Genomic DNA, 19,585 nt, shown 5'->3' with positions numbered 1-19,585 from the left:
GCTCGCCAAACACGGTGACCACGTATTGTAAAATTAAGTTCAAATATATGGCAGAAGCAAGTGCAGACACCACCAACCTGATTGAAATTCTTGGGTCATGAGCAGCCTCGCAGTGCAGCATCGCGGTGGTTCCCTTAATAACAGTGCTGTCCTCAGGAGGGCGAACGATCAGAGTGCGATCTGAAAAGAACACGACCCACAGTTCAGGTAAAATTGCCAACTTCCATCTTGGCTTGGGTGTTTGGCCTCTGAAGGCAGCAAGCCAGGTCATTTGTCATTCCTGACAAGAAAATTTCTGCTCCTCCATCCCCCTGCCTCTAGCAAATATGTGAGAGTGCAAAGTTCTCCACAGCCAGTGTTTACTGGAAAAGTTTAATGCAGTATCACATCCCCTTCCCATCTTTAATTTCCCCCGGGATTCCAATTCCAGGGGCCCAGCAATATTAGAAAAAGAGACCTAGAGTAAATTTTACAGCAGAGTGTTTGTCATGTGTTAGGGCAAGTAGCCACCACTTAAGCATGATTAAGGAGCCAGCCTCCCACCTTGCTGTAGACTGACTCTCCTACTCGCAGCAAAACCACAGTTTAGGGAAATTGTCACAGTGATTTTTAATCATGGTAAATGCAAACCACAGTTCCCAAGTAAGTGGAGTCTGAAACAACAGCTCAAAGTGAGTTTCAGATCCTGGGTTAAGAAGAACTAGCTGCACTTACGATGTTAATTATGAAGATATTTCATTTAATTGCTATTGCAGCAGTAAGAGATAATTCAGTCCAGGGAGAGGAAAGAGTGGGTAGAAAGCAGATATGACCAAGGCTGGCTCCTGATGTCCTAGCCACCTTCAGGAGAGAAGGACTGTACACTTACACAGGCTCTTAATGTGTTTTTTACTTTGAATAGCAAAATGTCCCAGGAAATTATCTCTTGGAGTTACAGGGTTTCATTCCAACACACACACACACACACACACACACACACACACACACAGAATAAATCCAGGTCTACAATACTGGTGGGGTGAAGAGAGGACTGAGAAGAAGTTTCAGAGGGAAAATGACTGACAGGGAAAGCATCTTTTCTCCTATGCAAACTGCATCTTTTGAGGATGCTTTGCAACATGCAGTTTGTGGAACATCAGCTGAGCTCAAAGTTGAAAAGCTAACTGGACCAGACTATTGGCTTGCATCAGCCGTTCAGGTAGCAGCTATGCATTCTGGGGCTTAAAGAGCAATAGTGCCTATGTGTGCTGTGGTGTCAGAGTTCAGCAGTGATCAGGGCATAGAATAAGAGGCTACAAGGACACTGGCTGAAGAAATGGACCAGGTTCCTGGCTTTGAGGCTGGCAAACAGGAGGTTGTTAAATCAGATCCTGCAACATTCACTGGTGGAGGAAGAGGGGGCGGGGGGAGTGCACCGCCCCCAGCACCACAATCCTGGTGGGGTGCCACCATGGCTGCCCTGCCCCACACTAGGTGCCATGCCCCCAGGATGTGCGCCACTATCCTGAGGGTAATGCACCATGCCCCCGGGATGCACGCCACGCTCCCAGGATGCACACCAGCCATGCCCCCGGTGCTGGAGCATGAAGCACCACCACTGGCAACACTGGGGCCCATATCAAACTAAAGCCTGCTCCTGGACCTGATGAACAGAGTGCCTCATGCAATGCTTCACTATTTGGAAGGTTCTGATTTGCAGGCCCAAAGGAGGGCCTGTGTGGGTGGTTTGGTGCAGGGATACCAAAGACAGGTGTCAAAAATGTCAGAATGGCCAGTTCTAGTGCTTTATTAAAGCAAGGTGTAGACTTACATCACAGCCTACAGAGCCCTGCTGCCTTTACAGACCTGGGTGCCGAAACAGCAGGACATTGTCATGACTTGTCCACAAAGTGCTAATACAAGCTACATAGGCTGGCATCAATAGCCCAATCATCTCACTCCTAGCTTAGAGACTCTTCCCCAGTTTGTATCCATCTCCCAGAAAAGGGAATAGCTCACAGGCAGGCAGCATGAGAAGCCTCTCCTGAAGCAAAACTGAAGCTTCAAAGCAGAGAAACATATACAAGCTCATTCTTGCAGCAACTAACAATAAGTCCTAAAGTCATTTACAGGCCTTCCGGAACATTTTCTCTGTTTGGTTCTACACAGGAAGAGGCGGTGGATCAAAGAAGTGCCCCCGCCCAAGTCAGACTCCCTTCAAGTAGTCCAAGTGGAGTGGAGCCCAGCAGAACTGAACTGGAGGCAGAGGCTCAAAAGCCCTTATTTCACCTCTAGTCCTCCTAAATTGCCCACTCAGACCTCATCATGATGCTGCAACAACTGACCTGCCTTGCTGGGCCCAGTGAGACTCCTGTTTGGGACCAGAACAGCACAGGCGGTGCTTAGGTTTACCAGCCGATAAAGAGGCATTTGGCCAACCAGTCAGTTCAGAAGCTGGGATTAATATAGGAAAATATTGCATTCTTTGGCAGAAGCTTGTTCTGCACAGCCAAGGGGGCTTTGCTGTTTTGGTTCTTCAGTAACAGCCTCGTTTATGATCTCAGGATCCTGTAGCCTCGTTTATGATCTCAGGATCCAGTCATGACCAGGACACTGAGCCGGAGGCTACAGTGTTGCCTCCTAAGGATCTCTGAGTTAGATGCTGGTGATCAAGGGTCTGCTGAGCCAGAGACCGGCACGCAGGAGCGCACTGGACCTGACGCCGCAGCACCAGAGCTTTGACTCTCACTCTGTTCCTCTCTCTCTAGCTCACCAGTCTAATGGTGCAAGGAGCACATCAGGTGGGAGGCCATGGGACGCAGGAGAAATGCTGATCTTCAGGCCAGAGAGTGTGCCCTTTAGGATACTCTAGTTCTCCAAAATGAGGAAGAGGAGGGCTGGGCTGGAGGCAAGAGCTCAGATTGCTTCAGTTCACTTTCAACCCTTGTTTTAAAAGGAGGCAGGGAGATTGAAAAAGCAGTTTCACATGGGAAGGCATGGAGGCTTCCAAGATCAAAAATCCCACTAGGGAGACCTACATTATTTTCTTAGACTCCGTCTCTTTTTGACTGGAGGCCATAAAAGAGTAAATGCTACATTGTTAATCATCCCTGCGATTGTTTCATGTTAAACCATAGAGCGGTGTGTGTTAGCTCATTTGTATAGCCTTCAAAAGCTTCAAAATAGGTGGAAAGGCTGGACAGCATCCAAGCAACACATCCACGCAAAGCTGGTTGCGGATATGAGGAGAAAGATGGGAAGAATCAGATCAAGAGGCTCCAAAGACACAAACTTTTCCATAATATTCTACACACATAAGAGATGACATTTACCCAAATGTTGTTAAATCCCCGTCATTCAAATATGCCCGGGAAATGGAGGTCACTGCAGCGAGTAATTATGGCACAAAAAGTTCTCCCTAATGCCTCAACATATAAAGGGGAAAGCCGCAGATCACATCAGCTGAATCCAGGTGCAAGAAAGGAAGATAAATGGAAAATGGGAGCAAAGTCCCATTTTCCAGAAGCAATAATACACCATAATGCCAGAAGAGATTTCTGTACAAGGAACAAGAGTCAAACGGTAAGTGTGAACCTCAGACATCATTAAGCACCATGTCTGAGAGTGCTGGATTTTTCTGTTCTACCCCTTGGGTTATATAACAGTTTCATTCTCGTTGCTGTGCATACAGTGTGTGATGCAATTAAATCAAATTTAAAAGGTTTAAGCAGGACATTAAAATGAACTGGCAACCTACGCATACTATACAGTGCAGCCTGTTCAGAAGGGAACTTCCAGTGGAGATTATTAGCTTCTCCTACTACCACATCGTGATATGTGTATCAGTTGCACATTATCAGGATGACACAATGAGAATGTACAGGTAGCAGCCATGCCTCGTAGTGCATGAATTACTGAAATAATCTGCAGATATCTCCAGCTGTGTATATTAGGATGGCTTTGGTGAAACTTAATGTCTGTTTTGAAATGCAAAGATGTCAAATGAACACCCTCCCTTGTAGATCTCTCCAAATCAGCTCTAAAATCCACAAACATAATTTCTATTAAATTATTCACCCCCTCCCTTCCACACATACACACCATGAAATGGAAATGTTGTAATTGGTTTCCTGAGGGCACAATGAGAACTGATTAAGCCTTGATTAATATTAAACTCTAAAACAAACATGGTCCTTACTCCACACGGTGAGAGCAGCGGAAGCATTTAGGAATCCTTCAGAGTTGACTGCACAGCAGGTATAGTCACCAGCATCCCGAGCAAAGACTGGGGTAATCTGAAGCCCTCCGGATTCAAGGAGGAGGAACCTGGGGATCTGAATGGAGCCGCTGGCCAAAACCTGGTTGCCTGAAAAACACCATGTGAGAACAGCTTCAATTCTCTGATTTGCAGCGCATGAAAACGCTAATGCTATGCTAATTCTTCTTGGTGAGCAGCAGCAATTAGAGTGATTTCCCAACAGAATAATAAGGCTTTACCTCTTTTCCATGCAATGGCAGGCTTTGGTGCTCCTGAGACATCACATCTTAAAACTGCTGTCATCCCTTCGGTAACGGTGGTGTCTGTCGGCAGTCGTGAAAACGTTGGTGCAATATCTGGAATCAAATTTTGTTTTGTTCCTAAGGATCAGTTCTTTGAAAGATCTCTCAACTACTTGTGGAATTTTGTATCCATATTTATCAGACTAGTAATGGACCGGGGAATGACAACAATAACATGAAAACTTTTTCAGAAGAGACAGTAGCTTTTCATTATTCACCTCCTAGGAATTCCCCAAGTGTGGACTGTTGGATAAATGGAAAATGAATTCCAAGCAGTTTCCATACAAGGGGAAGCAAAAGGACTTTGTGGTAAAGTAAAAAGAAAAAGAAAGAAGAAGCTCGGGGGGGGGGGCGGGGATAGATAAATTGAAATAAACAAAACTATTTGCTTTCAACCCCATTACATAAGGTGAAAAGCTTCTTGAGCCTGATATGAGTTTGCAGAGCTGAATGTCAGCCAAAAAAAGTCTCCATTTGATTTTCATCTATGGTATCTCTGTCCCCCTCCCCATTTCCTCATTCTTTCTATCTCCAATGCAAGATCAAACAGCCCCCCCATTATCTTTTGCCCAGAAAAGATATCAGACCTTATGTGAGTACCATATGTGTTCAGCAAAGATCTAACGACTTAGCTCAGTGCCAACCAGCAAGGCAAGGAGATGCTGCAGCCAAGCACCCGTCCATCACGCCTAAATAAAACTCTAGCCGAGAATCTCTCCGCTTTCCCCCACCAAACCATCTTTTGTGAAGTTGAGGTCACCAGAGCAGACAACCACCAGGTATTCATCCATTTTGGCAATGACCAAGTAATAATAATAATAATAATAATTTATTATTTATACCCTGCCCATCTGGCTGAGCCTCCCCAGCCACTCTGGGCGGCTCCCAATCAGTGTTAAAAACAGTACAGCATTACATATTAAAAACTTCCCTGAACAGGGCTGCCTTAAGATGTCTTCTGAATGTCAGGTAATTCTTTATCTCTTTGACATCTGATGGGAGGGCGTTCCACAGGGCGGGCGCCACTACCGAGAAGGCCCTCTGTCTGGTTCCCTGTAGCCTCACTTCTCGCAATGAGGGAACCGCCAGAAGGCCCTCGGCGCTGGATCTCAGTGTCCGGGCTGAACGATGGGGGTGGAGACGCTCCTTCAGGTATACAGGACCGAGGCCGTTTCACATTTTTGACACAGAACAGAATTATTATTCTAGATCAGGGGTCAGCAACGCCAAAGACACCAGAGGGATCTCTGCGGGACCAATCCAGCCCAGGCAAGATAAACCTTGCCAACCCCTGTTCTAGATGCTGCCACTTGTCAGTCAGGGTGTGGAATTGACCTCCTGGCCTCATTTCCTTATCAACTTCAACGTATTCTAGAACAGCCTTCCCCAGCTTGGCACCCTTCAGATATCTGGGGCCATGGCACCCATCGCAGCATAGATGAACACTGGGGGGAGGGACACTTATGGGAGTACAGCTGTGCTGGCTGGTGCTGATGGGGGTTGTAGTTGAAAGCATCTGGGGCCACCAGATTTGGCAATGCCATTACAGAAGTGAAGGTGGCTTCATTTGACATCAACTACAAAAGCATAGGCTTGTGTTTGTTCAGGTTGCATATGGGTGGGGCAAATATGGAACTGTGAATTCAAGTGGTACCAAAAGGAGCAGGGCCATTGTCAGTTGGCAACACATCTGCTTCCCAAGCAGAAGGCCCCAGGCTCAATCTCCAGCATTTGCAAGATAGACCAAGGGTCTGGCTTGGTATACAGTAAGGCAGCTTCCTGTGAGTAAGAAGGTGGACACTTGTTAGGATTTTTTGTTGTTGTTTGTGAAAACAAAACAAAAAATGGCACAGACTTGGAAGGGAGAAGTGTAAGGAGGGTTGAAAAGGGAACATATGATAACAAGGGGGAAATAATATTAGAATACTGTAAGCCATCCCTATCCTTTAAGAGAGGGGAGGTTATGTATGGGAATGAATTAATGAATAAACAACTAAAAATAGCATCTCTCTGGCATGACTTCAGGATTACAGTGCTGGCATATGTTCTTCTAAACCCACTTATTAAACGTTGCAAAGGCTGCATAACTGTAATACTGCTCTGCCTTAACATGGGAAGACAACCATATCATTCCCACAATAAATGGCCCTTAACTATAACAAAAGTGTGAATAATGCATATGTTGTGCACTTGTTGCTGTATCTCAATGATCACTAAAGTGCTCTCTAGATGTTGCCTCGTATCACCTTTGACCATTGACCAGGCTGATGGAACTGGAGTTCAAAAGCTTCCAGAGGGCGCCACATTATCCAGGGGCATGCAGCAAGGACAGATTATTTGTGCGTCTGATCTAATACTGTGGCTACAGTGCTTAAATTGCTACTTTAAGATTATTATTCTGAATCAAAGAATTAAAATATATTGTACCCTGTGATGGCCTGCTATATCCCAGAGGAGGTGTGCACAGAACCGTTCACTACACATGTAACTTCTCCCCAACCCAAAAAATGAACAAACAAAGAAAAACAAAATATAGAACAGGGAGGCATTAATCTGGCAGTTCCTGGTTCATTCACATTTGTGACACACCATTAATGCATTATACTGTGCTTACTTTTTCTCAGCAGAACTATTAATATGAAAAAGGGCTGCACGAAATGTTCCTTTGTGTTTAAGCTTTTAAAAACAAGAATAATACCAGTCCCATGGTCCAAATTCCTAGTCATGTGACCTCAGAGTGTTTCTTCCAAGTCACAGGAATCCCCTGTGGGGGAGACGGCGGGAGGACGCAAGCCCCATGCTGCTGTTTTGGGCAGCGCAGAGCCTTCAGGCGGCTGAGTCACCGCATCACTTCCAGGAGAGACATGTGGCTCAGACACACCGCAGGCCATGTGGTAAGTGCCACCCCCTGTGGTGTGGTGCCCTGTGCTCCACCCCCGCCCCCTGCTACGCCTCTGCTAAACAGTGGTCCAAATCTGAACAGGAAATCATGTACACCAATCCTCCTGGATACTGAGCCCTCTGAATGTTTTGGATCAGGACTGCCATCATTTCTGACCATTGGCTGTGCTGCCTGAGGGGGTGGTGGCGCCCACCCTGTGGAATGCCCTCCCATCAGATGTCAAAGAGATAAACAACTATCTGACTTTTAGAAGACATCTGAAAGCAGCCCTGTTTAGGGAAGTTCTTAATGTTTGATGTTTTATTGTGTTTTTAATTCTGTTAGGAGCTGCCCAGATGGGCAGGGTATGTATGCATGCATACATGTATGTATTAATAATAATAATAATTAATAATAATAATAATAATAATAATAATAACATGCATCAAGAGACCCAAAGAATAGTTGTTGTTTTTAAACTTGGGGTCTCCCAGTTTAAAGGCAGAGGAGAACCACAGCTTCTAAGAGCAGTCATTGTGAGTGAAGGAATCTGTGGGAGGGCTGCAGTCCTGCTGTTTCACTGCTTAAAAATGAAGGCTTCCTTTCGGAGGTTGCACATAGTGGGGTAGGAGAGGGGAAAATAATGCCAATATGTTTCACCTCTGGCAACCAATGTACCACTTTGGATTTGTATAGCAGATGAGTCTGGAAAGCCAGGGACATTAATAATAATAATAATAATAATAATAATAATAATAATAATAATGAAAGGTACCATGCTGGAGCAGGCTGTCCTAGGATGTGTTGTAGTTCCACCAGGAGGCTTGGAGAAAGCCTTAGGGTGGAATACAACATAATTGTTCAATCAGTGTAAGCATTTTCTGCTTGCTCAAGGAAAGGATCTTCCCTCTCCTCCCCCAGGCACTGCTCTGGGGTTTCTCCTGACAGCCCCTCCCCTGTGAGCTTTACTTCCTTTTCTTTTCTTTTTACTCTGTACCACTGGGGTGTCCTAGAAAGATGAATGCATTGTGCCCCAGAAACCTTCCTCTACCTCCCCTGCCCAAACCCCACGTAGGTCCAGACATACTAGTCACATCCAGGAAAGTACGACTCTGCATCTCCCCAGCATCATTCCTTGCAAAGCACTGGAAGATTCCAGAATCATCAGGCTGCAGTCCCTGGATCTGAAGACTCCCATTGAGCAAAACCTTGTAACGCGGATTCAGCAGTTTGTGGATGGGGACAGCATCCTTGTACCAGACCAGGACAGGAAGTGGGACACCTGAAATGTAGTGGAAAGAGAGAAAACTCTTCATGTGTGCCCAGGCACAAAACACTGCCGCCTGCTAATTGCCCATTTCCCATTACAGAGTTTTATACAAATACACTACAAAGCATGCATTATCCTGTCAAAAGAGGGGAAATACAACTGAAAAACACAAAGACAAATCCTTAACTACCCATAATGATTTATGCCATGGAGACTGTGTGCCTTCATTTGCTGTAATCAAATTGCATGCCATTTTTTTTAAAGCCTCAGATTAAATGATTCAGTTTGGGAAATAGGTTAATTGTGTCATCAAATGAGCCTTGAAAAGGTCAAAAGGCAGACAAGGCAGTGAATTGGTAAGACTTAAGCAGGAATCTTATGCATCCTTTCTCGGAAGTATATTCTGTTGCACTCAGTGAGAAAAAGTATTTAGGAAGGAAGTGTTTTGGAGCATTCTAAGCACTTTCATTGTTGGGACCTGGGTGGCGCTGTGGGTTAAACCACAGAGCCTAGGACTTGCCAATCAGAAGGTCGGCGGTTCGAATCCCCGTGACGAGGTGAGCTCCCGTTGCTCAGTCCCTGCTCCTGCCAACCTAGCAGTTTGAAAGCACGTCAAAGTGCAAGTAGATAAATAGGTACCACTCCGGCAGGAAGGTAAACTGCATTTCTGTGTGCTGCTCTGGTTTGCCAGAAGCGGCTTAGTCATGCTGGCCACATGACCCGGAAGCTGTATGCCAGCTCCCTCAGCCAATAAAGTGAGATGAGCGCCGCAACCCCAGAGTCGTCTGCGACTGGACCTAATGGTCAGGGGTCCCTTTACCTTTAAGCATGTTCAAATACATTATCTCAACAATCCCCAAATTGTATAAACCAAGGCTGAGGTTAGCAACCCAATGAGTGACAAAATCCCTTCACTGAAGTTGATGCCACAGCCCAAAGGCTCACAAAAAGTCCACTCTCAAGGACCCTGGACCACCCAAGACATGTGATTCTGAGCAATGTGGCTTTGCAGAGGGAAGGGGGTGCTCATAGTGTTTACCATTCTCATGTCGTTACTCCTGTCCAGTTGTGAGGCAAAGCTCTGTGAGCTGAGTTTCCCAGCAGGCCAGGGAAACTCTTTCTCACCTCACTAAAAAGGTAAAGGTACCCCTGCCCATACGGGCCAGTCTTGACAGACTCTAGGGTTGTGCGCCCATCTCACTTAAGAGGCCGAGGGCCAGCGCTGTCCGGAGACACTTCCGGGTCACGTGGCCAGCGTGACACAGCTGCATCTGGCGAGCCAGCGCAGCACACGGAAACGCCGTTTACCTTCCCGCCAGTAAGCGGTCCCTATTTATCTACTTGCACCCGGGGGTGCTTTCGAACTGCTAGGTTGGCAGGCGCTGGGACTGAGCAACGGGAGCGCACCCCGCCGCAGGGATTCGAACCACCGACCTTTCGATTGGCAAGCCCTAGGCGCTGAGGCTTTTACCCACAGCGCCACCTGCGTCCCTCTCACCTCACTAGCCAAGACTAATAAGTGCTCACCAAGGAAGAGCCAACAAAGCAAGGTTTGGGAGGATAAGGTATGCCTATGGTGTTAAGCAAAACTAGGCTTTATTTGACCTGGGTCAATGACCCAGTTTAGCACACACACCCCACACAGACATTTGCATATATACACACAGGCTGGGAACCTCAATGGTGCTCCTTTGGAGGCTACTTCCTGGGCAAAAAACCTGGCTAGCCCCCCACCCCCAGCTATGGCTCTGTGTTAAGTCATGGAGCCTGAGGACCATAATCAAAGATATATAAAGGAAATCTGATTGCTTCAATAGAAGAATTAGGACTTCAAAATGGCATGAGAAATGGAGAATAAATAATCCTAGAAACTTTCAGGTTAACGTTGAGGGTTCACTCACACTTCCACTTTTGCCATGCCTAGAAAGGGCAGCTTTGAGCAGTTTTCCACTTAACTTGCACTTTCTAGGCATGGGTCCAAGTGGTTTTGCCCTTGGCCTGCTCCTGTCAAAGGGAAAACTCGCTCTTTAGTGATAGATCAAACAAATGCCAATCTGGGGGAAACTCCAATTGATGTTTTGGCCAACTGAACACTAAAGAGTGAATTCTCCTCTCCCCACCCCCGGGGTGGAGGGTGGGGAGAGTAGGTCAAGAGGAACTGGGGATAAGCGTCTACCCAGAGTGGATTCCCCAATTCATATACATTTGCAGTGTTTGTCCTTAACAAATGGCCTTTGCATTGCTTTACGTGAAGGCTAGTAACATCAGCCCTGCCTTGGGGGAATCCCCTGCAGACAACCGCAGCGCCTAGAGACAGGCAGTCAGGTCATGTAGCCATAGCAGTGACCAGAGGAGGAATGACTGCTGGGAAGAGGGCAGAGAGAAGAAACGCCATCAGCTCAACCAGACACCTTCATCTGCCCCAGCTGGAACAAAACATGTCTCTCCTGCATCGGTTTCTACAGCCACAGCAGACACTGCAAGCTTCAATAATTTGACCTCACCCCCAATGATATATTCCTCCATTGTCTCCTGAGTGAGACACATTGCTATGAGAATGTTTGATCTCTGTACATAAAAATCTGACTTCGCAGAGATTTCTGAATGAGGACAAACACATTTTATTACCTAGGATTCTAAATGTTTCTAACAGCAAGCCTTCAAAGCATGTTGAAAGTAAATATAGCTTGATCTATTGTGCGTGTTTAGTAACGCAATAAAGATACAGCAATTAAAAAAATTCAAGGCAAAATCCACTGAAAATACTTTTATGTAACCAAATATAATAACAAAAACCTACTCTTTTTAATATACTCATTCTTCTGAGGAGAATGAAAGATACATTATTCCCCAAGAAAGGGGGGGGTAGTTGACTGGTCATGAAATTATATTTCTGTACAAGGATGTAATCAGTTCTTGAAATCGCATTTGAAACTTCCATTTTGCTTGAATAATAAAGCTATTTATAGCCTACAGGAATCATCTTTTGTGTGCAATGTGTGTGGTTTGACACAAAATAGATGCAGTGTACCACTGTGAAACAAACACAATTTTAATTTCATACCAAAGGCCCATTTACAAAATTTGTGTACAGTCTGATTGTCAGAATTCTCAGTGAAATGTAATTCATCTCATCAAATCCCCTGGGCCAATACAAATTATCACTGAGTAATGAGGAAACAGATGATACAAAAATGGAATCATACTCAGAATAGAGGACACAGGAAATAGTCTGAAGCTTAAGTAACAGCATTTCCATTATATTTTATAGAAAATGCAATAGAATGAAATCTGGCATTGGGCATTATTCCCCATAACAGCATAATGGGCTAAACATTTTGAATCCTGACAGGAATATCAACATTCTCCGCTCACTGAAGCTTAGGTTGTCTTCTCCAATTAAGCCACAGATCAGCTCCAAACCCCACTGTACTTAAAGGAATATAGAGAAGTCAATCTATATATTTTCCTTCCGATATTTCAGGAGGCCTTAAAAGATCCTAGTGATTTCGCTGGGTAAGTCACACCATCAGAACTAGAGAGAAGGTGCTTTTCAAAGATCTTTTTGGAAAGACAGACACCAGGGAAGGAGTCCATTAGTTAGACCAGGTGTGCAACAGACAAGGGGCGTCTGAAATGATGAGGGGTACATCAGAGCACGGCAGGAACTTGCAAACGGATCTGCCAGAGGAGGCAGCTGCAGTCAAGAGCCACACTGAGCTTCAAAATGACTGTGCTGGCTTTTAAAAAAGAAAAGAACTGATTTTCATTTTAAAAGAAATTATGTGTCCCTTATCATAGCTAACCATGATAGAAGGAATATATATTCTTTAGAATTTTAAGGATTCATATATATATATGTTTATTTGGTAATCTTTTGTTTCTTCTGTATCTTATTTGGAATGTATAATTTTTACCATGTAAGAAAATCAATAAAAAGCATACTGAAGAGGAAAAAAAGATTGCAATCCTAGAAGAAAGAAAGAAAGAAAGAAAGAAAGAAAGAAAGAAAGAAAGAAAATATATAATTGGAGAAATAAGACTTTTCCAAGGGTCCATCTGAAGTCATGCATTTTTTAATGTATTTATCAGGGCTGCAACTTTAGCGTTACCAATCTGATAGTTCATATAAAAACATTTTGATCATCTAAAAATTTGCCCCAACTAATCTGTCAGCAGATTTTGTTTTTTATAAAAATATTTAATGATGCTGGGAAGAGCCATATGTGCAGAAGGGGCCAGGTTAGGCCCTTGGCATCTCCTGGCAAAGGCTGGGGAAAAAGTCCTGCCCCTCTGCGAGTCAAGGGAGGCGATGCTGAGCTTTATGAACCAAAGGTCTGACTCTGTAGCAGGTAAGTATGCTCTTCTTCCTTCACAGGCAAATTTGTGCAGTTTTAATTTGAACTCTACTGACTGCTGACAGCATATAATCCAATTAGTGTTATATATACAAATATATTGTGTTTTAAATGCTTGCAACTTGAGTAGCCTCTGAGGAATAGAAAATGGTACTTTGTTCCCAAGGAAACTCCATTTACAATGAAGTAAAAAGCTGTCTTTTGCAGGCTTTAATTTTATTTATAGTTAATCTATTTGTATCGAGCAAATTTAATCTGTGTCTCCCACACTCACAGTGCACAAAGATGGAATAAATGGCGTTTGCGCCAAAGAATCCAATAGGAGTTGTGACAAATTGAAACGTCCTGCCTGTTTATGGCCAGGGCATGGAGCAACTCCATGATGTGTCCCAGGGCTGTGATTCAGGCACCTGAGCTGGCACCCCCAAACCCCCTTTTCATTTTATGTCCTCTCTGAGACACGGGGTAAGAAGTCAGCGGCCAGACAGCTGCTAGCTTTAGTAGTGAGAAACCTGGAAACAGAGCACTCATCTGGACAGGGCACAGAATAGGTGAGGAAGGAAGAAACCACTCTGTTTGTAGAGCGAGTTCGTGTAACATTAAAGAGTATAGTTTAGTGAAAAGGCGAGTAAGAGGTGGCATGGTAGAAAATTACAAAATTATTCAAGGTATAGAGAAAAGTTTTTCTCCTTCTATTATAATATTGAAACTTGGGGAAATCCAATGAAGCTGAATGTTGGAAGATTTAGGACAGGTATATTTATTTATTTATTTATTTATTTATTTATTTATTCATTCATTCATACCCCACCCATTTGGCTGGGTTTCCCCAGCCACTCTGGGCGGCTTCCAACAAAGTATTAAAATACAGTCGTCTGTTAAACATTAAAAGCTTCCCTAAAGAGGGCTGCCTTCAGATGTCTTCTAAAAGTCTGGTAGTTGTTCTTCTCTTTGACATCTGGTGGGAGGGTTTCCACAGGGTGGGAGCCACTCACAGGGAAGGAACCACCAGAAGGCCCTCGGCGCTGGACCTCGGTGTCCGGGCAGAATGATGGGGGTGGAGACGCTCCTTCAAGTACACTGGACCGAGGCCTTTCAAGGTCAGCACCAGCACTTTGAATTGTGCTTGGAAACATACTGGGAGCCAATGTAGGTAAAAGAAAGTCCTTCTTCATGCAGCACAGAGTTAACCTAGGGAACTCGCTTCCACAGTAGGTAGTCATGGTCATCAATTTGAATGGCTTTAAAAGAAGATTGGACCAATTCATGGAGGAGAGGGCTATTGAAGGCTACTTGCCACAATGGCTATGCTCGGCCTCCATAGTTGGAGACAGCAATGTCTCAGAATACCAGTTGCTGGAAACCACAGGAGGGGAGAGAGCTTTTGGGCTCGGATCCTGTTTGCACGTTTCCCACTGGGGCATCGGGTTGGCCGCTGCAAGAAAAGGATAAGGGACTAGATGGGCCATTGGCCTGATCCAGCAGAATTTTTATGTTCTTATGACCGGTATGCAGGGCCAGATTTAGGTTTGATGAGGCCCTAAGCTCCTGAAGGTCATGGGGCCCTTTCTATGTCCAGCTGTCCTTTGTCAACAACAAATTGTTGCTGTTTTATGTGTTGAATATATGCTATATGGTAATTTATGGACCTAATAGGTATCTAAAGCCATTTGCACATGCAGAATGTAGACACCCTATACACAGAAATGAGCAAACCAGTGATATTTTAGGGAATAGCAGGCTAGCATGCAGGGCCCATTACTTACATCATAGAAGCCTACACAACACACAACACTGTTGCTATATGTAGGTTTTATTTTATTTGTTTTTTATCTTATATTTTGGAAATGTACATCCCGGGGTTTTTTCCTTTAATTTTTTTGGGGCCCCCCAAGAGAGTGGGGCCCTAAGCTATAGCTTGTTTAGCTTATACGTAAATCCGGCACTGCTGGTATGTCTCAGCAATGCTCCCTGCCCACACACACTCCTCCTGCTTTTGCAGGGCCAAAAAATTCTCCATTTCACAAAGCATTCTTCAAATGGACCCCAACTTGTGGGTTTGGACTAATGACTGTCCAGTTGAAAACACCACCAACACAACCCCAGCCTTTTAAGGACCACATCTTTCTACTATTTTTATATCTGTGTTAGGCTTTATTCTCTCTACCATTTAGTTTTAAGTTGTTAGTTTGCTTATATTTTTACACAATGTTGTATAAGTTGATTTTTTTGTTAATTTATGTACTGACAATATGAATATTGGTAATTGTTCTTCTGTTTTTTTTTCCATTGCTGCTGTTAATTTGATTTGTTGGAAACTGCTTTGGGTACAATCGTGTAGGAAAGCAGCATATGAATAAAACATTGATGTTTAAAAAGATCATAAACAGCAAAGACCATAAAATAAAGTATCAGTAGCAAATATGAAATGAACATCATCAATAAGACAGAAAGAATTAGGTGCTATATTTTGCAAAAGTATGAAGCCAACCAGCGCATTATTGGTCAATAAATGTTGCCTTGAGTGAGGAGAATAGAAAATTCTCTCTGCCTTTCACTTTCTTTGAGTCTGTCCATTTGTGTGCTCTTTCAGGATGAATCTAATAAGAGTTCTTTAAAGTTCTCCCAGTTCTTTAAAGTTCTCCCAGCAGAATGCACATCAGGATCGAGATCAAAATAGCTTAGGAAGTAGGGCTGCTAATACCTCACATGAGACTTTTGAGAGCTGCTGTTAATCAAGGTTGACACTCTAGGCCAGATGTACATAAGGAATCAGCACTAGGAAACTTCTCATACATTTACAACTTGGTTTCCCTATCTTTGGGGCCAATACAGATGAGGCACGTGAAGAGGGAGGCAATAGCTGAGCTTCAGACTAATTAATATACCAGGAAAGGCAATGGACTGTTGTTTGTTTGTTTGTTTGTCGTGTGTGCGGAATATCTTAGCTATACACCCAACTGCCAACTACCATAACCTGCTATACAAATGTTATAACCAAATAAGTGAATAAAATGAAATATAATGTGTGAGGAAGCACAAAGGTTTCCAAGGACAGGTGGGTTCTCGGTGGCAGAGTCAATTCTCTCTGGATTTGACTCCTCGTCTAATCAGTAGATTACACTTACCGGTATGTATTTAAAATATTCAAGGTTTCTGAGGGGCAGATGGGAATGTTGAATGGTTTCTTTAAATGTAAAGGTTCATCATTGTTCCACCCGATGTGTATGTCTTTAAGGGGCCAGAGCAAGGGCCAGAGCAAAATAACGAGACCCAGCTTTACAGCTGGAAACATAGCAGGTGCTGCTGAGTTGTATTGATTAAGCTGTGTCAGCAATTGGGTGTAGTATATAAGGAGCAGCACCTAGCTCTCCCATTGCCCTGGGGGATGGGTTGGTGGTTGGGTCATGTTTGTTTGTTGATGTATTTAGTGTAAAAGGAGTTTTTGTTTTTGTAATTAAAACCTTGTTTAAGTACTTTTTGAGTCCCTTTTTAATGCATGGTCTCCCCAGCAAGCTCTCTGCTGCGCTACAATACTGCAAATAGCCAACAGGGAATTGTCAAACTGAGAAGATAACCCATCTAGAAGAAGGACGACTAAGATCCTAAACCTCTGCTGCCTTGCAGAATATATTTGGGAGAAGAAAAGGCTAAGGGGTAAACCATACACAAATCTGGAGTCCCTAAGAGGGTTGGATGGCACCTTCCAGCAACTCCTGCAGCCAAGCTGGTGCTAAATATATTGCTCTGCTTTCTTTTGGACCACATAAGTGAGGTCAAGAGGGGAGTCTTGTCGTCTGGGCAGCTCAGGACCTTCATACACACTGCCCAGGCTTGTGCCCCCAGGCAGTTTGACTTCACTCCTAGAGGCAAACTCCATTGTCTCTCAAGGTAAATAAAAAGATAAAGGACCCCTAGACTGTTAAGTCCAGTCACAGGAGACTATGGGGTTGCGGCGCTCATCTCGCTTTCAGGCCAAGAGAGCTGGCATTTGTCCACAGAGAGCTTTCCGGGTCATGTGGCCAGCAGGACTAAACCGCTTCTAGTGCAACGGAACACCGTGACGGAAACCAAAGCGCACAGAAATGCCATTTACCTTCCCGCCGCAGTGGTACCTATTTATCTACTGGGCCTGGTGTGCTTTCAAACTGCTAGGTTGGCAGGAGCTGGGACCGAGCAACGGGAGCTCACCCCGTCGTGGGGATTTGAACCACCGACCTTCTGATCAGCAAGCCCAAGAGGCTCAGTGGTTTAGACGACAGTGCCCCAGACGGATGCCAACAACTAACTTTTTTTAAAAAAGCATCCTATGAACCCGCTTCTATGGAACTGCTGTTGATCTCTTTAGGTGGAATGATAAATATTTTGAAGTTTTTAGTAGTGTTTGAACACCTTCTAATTAAAATTTGAATGAAAGACGGCTGCCACAGAAGTGTAATTTCGCTTGAATATTTCTGCAGCCGACGTTTTCTCTCTCTTTATTGGGATAACTTTTTATTGGGTTTTATAAGCAAGGAATAATAAATGATACAAATAAATAGTCCAAGTCTTCTCATGTCATAGCATGATAAATTTGCAGTAATATCAACAACATATGGTTCATTATTAGTTCTTGGTTCATGAATTGGTTTAAACAAAAACAATGGGGGAAACAGGATAGAACAGTTAAAAGATAGCATTCAACATCACATAGTTAAATTTCTAATCAGGAGCCCTTGTGGTTGTGCTTAGATTAAGTATTTCCCCTCTTATGTTAACAATGAAACAATATAAAGTGTTGATATGCTGATGAAAGCAGGAGGGGTTCAAAGAGAAAACAGTAATTTAGGTTTGAATTTTAATTTAGATCAAATAGATTGAGCCAAATGTTGATGGGGGGATTGCTCATTTTCTGGAATAATGACATACGTTATGAAATTCAACCACACTGGTGTAATGTCATCTTCTTGATCTGCCCGTGTGTCAACCATAATTTATTTGTTATTTGTCAAGGAAGGATGTTTCTCAGACTATTTTGTACCAATTGCCTGTCATGATGCCAAAAAGGCCTTTCCAGTGTCTGGTTATGTTGAGGCTCGTCACTTGTAATAAATGGCTTTTTAATTCTTTATTATGTAGGCCCAGATTGTTGTCTTGAAATGTATTTAATAAAGTTAATTTTGGTTTGAATTCCAATCGTTATTCTGTTGTTTTATTAATTTCGTGGAATATTGAATTCCTGAAAGGTTGGGTTTTTTTACATTCCCACCACACATGGAGATATGTACAGGGTATGGGGCAGCAAGGCACGAGGAGGGATCATTGCCAACTTCCTGGGGGTTAGGTATCATGTATATATGGGTTAATTCTCTACTGCAGGCTTCCTCAAACTCAGCCCTCCAGATGTTTTTGAGACTACAATTCCCATCATCCCTGACCACATGGGAGTTGTAGGCCAAAAACATCTGGAGGGCCGAGTTTGAGGAAGCCTGCTCTACTGCTTGCAGAAATAGACTTTGCAGCTGATATTTTCCTCCTATTGTAAAAGCTCCATCATTTTAAGAAACAAGGAGCTTTAAATATTGCAATTATTGATTGTTTCTCGGCAACTCAGCTTATGGGTCCCTAAGCCACTGTTTCACTTACATTAATTCACTCAGCTCAGGACGCTAATTCTTTTTACCTGCCCACATTTGTTGAATGCATCCTGTCAGGCACTGAAGCCCAAACAAAAAGCAGATGGGGCAATTTGCCCAGCAGACAAGCATGATTCATCTTTTCAGATCATGGTCCTCAGATGCAGCCTGCTTCTTATCATGGAAAATTGAAAGTTTACTAAAGAGGCTCAAAGGTAAACAAGGAAAAAACAAAGACCACTTGTTCCCTCCCCACTTACCCATTGCCTGGCACCGGATATGAACAGTCTTCTCCACTTCGGCCAAAATTCGGCTTTCTGGCTCAGTAGTAAAATAGGGTGACTCTAAAGAAAGATAAACCAGAATAGTGTAAGAAAATATATTCATTTAGCTTGAACACTTGACCTAACCTAGAATTCATTGTGTGCTCAGGTTCAAACCCAAAAGCTCAAGAGCGCACAGGAATTCCATTGATTTCAATGGAAGGACTCAAACGCCATGATTTGTCACATGTGAACTCAAGACCTTTCACTCAAATGAATGGAAAAACTCTTACAGGGCAGAAACTGATGTGCTCCTAAACCCAAGCTTCCTCTGGATTAAGAGGAATGTATTTAATACAGTGTTACAAATGGCCTAGTTTGACTTCTATTTTGGGTTTATGGTTTCTTTTAAGTGATAGCCTCATAAAACAACCTCAACAATTATATGTGATGATGAATATGAATTTCAAAGAGCACTGAGAAACTGCCAATTTATATTTAGGGTTTTACACCGCAAATTAACATCAGAGCAGGGGCTGCTTTTCATTTTACAGGCGTGAATCAGAGAATATTTTAATTCTCAGCTTAGACAAGCCATCCCGGGAGGTCCATAAAGGCTTTTATTTACAGCAACACATTTTACACAAGGACTTGCTTCA

At 43.7% G+C, this 19,585-nt stretch overlaps 1 protein-coding gene across 8 annotated transcripts in view; it reads right to left on the bottom strand.

The window, feature by feature from the left end:
* Positions 1 to 19,585, bottom strand: part of SDK1 (sidekick cell adhesion molecule 1) — a 659,529-nt gene that overhangs the window by 221,505 nt on the left and 418,439 nt on the right. For all 8 annotated transcript variants that reach the window (XM_079953648.1, XM_079953647.1, XM_079953646.1 and 5 more), the window contains 5 exons: positions 18,924 to 19,007; positions 8,508 to 8,702; positions 4,477 to 4,593; positions 4,178 to 4,345; positions 78 to 180 (listed from right to left, as the gene is read on the bottom strand). In XM_079953648.1, the coding sequence (XP_079809774.1) occupies positions 78 to 180; positions 4,178 to 4,345; positions 4,477 to 4,593; positions 8,508 to 8,702; positions 18,924 to 19,007 (667 nt within the window). The remainder of the gene's footprint in view (positions 1 to 77; positions 181 to 4,177; positions 4,346 to 4,476; positions 4,594 to 8,507; positions 8,703 to 18,923; positions 19,008 to 19,585) is intronic.

Source organism: Podarcis cretensis (genome assembly GCF_951804945.1).
Source record: "Podarcis cretensis genome assembly, chromosome: 14".
Taxonomy (NCBI): domain Eukaryota; kingdom Metazoa; phylum Chordata; class Lepidosauria; order Squamata; family Lacertidae; genus Podarcis; species Podarcis cretensis.
The sequence above is the reverse complement of the archived record's forward strand: the minus strand, read 5'-3'. Positions and strand labels throughout refer to the sequence as shown.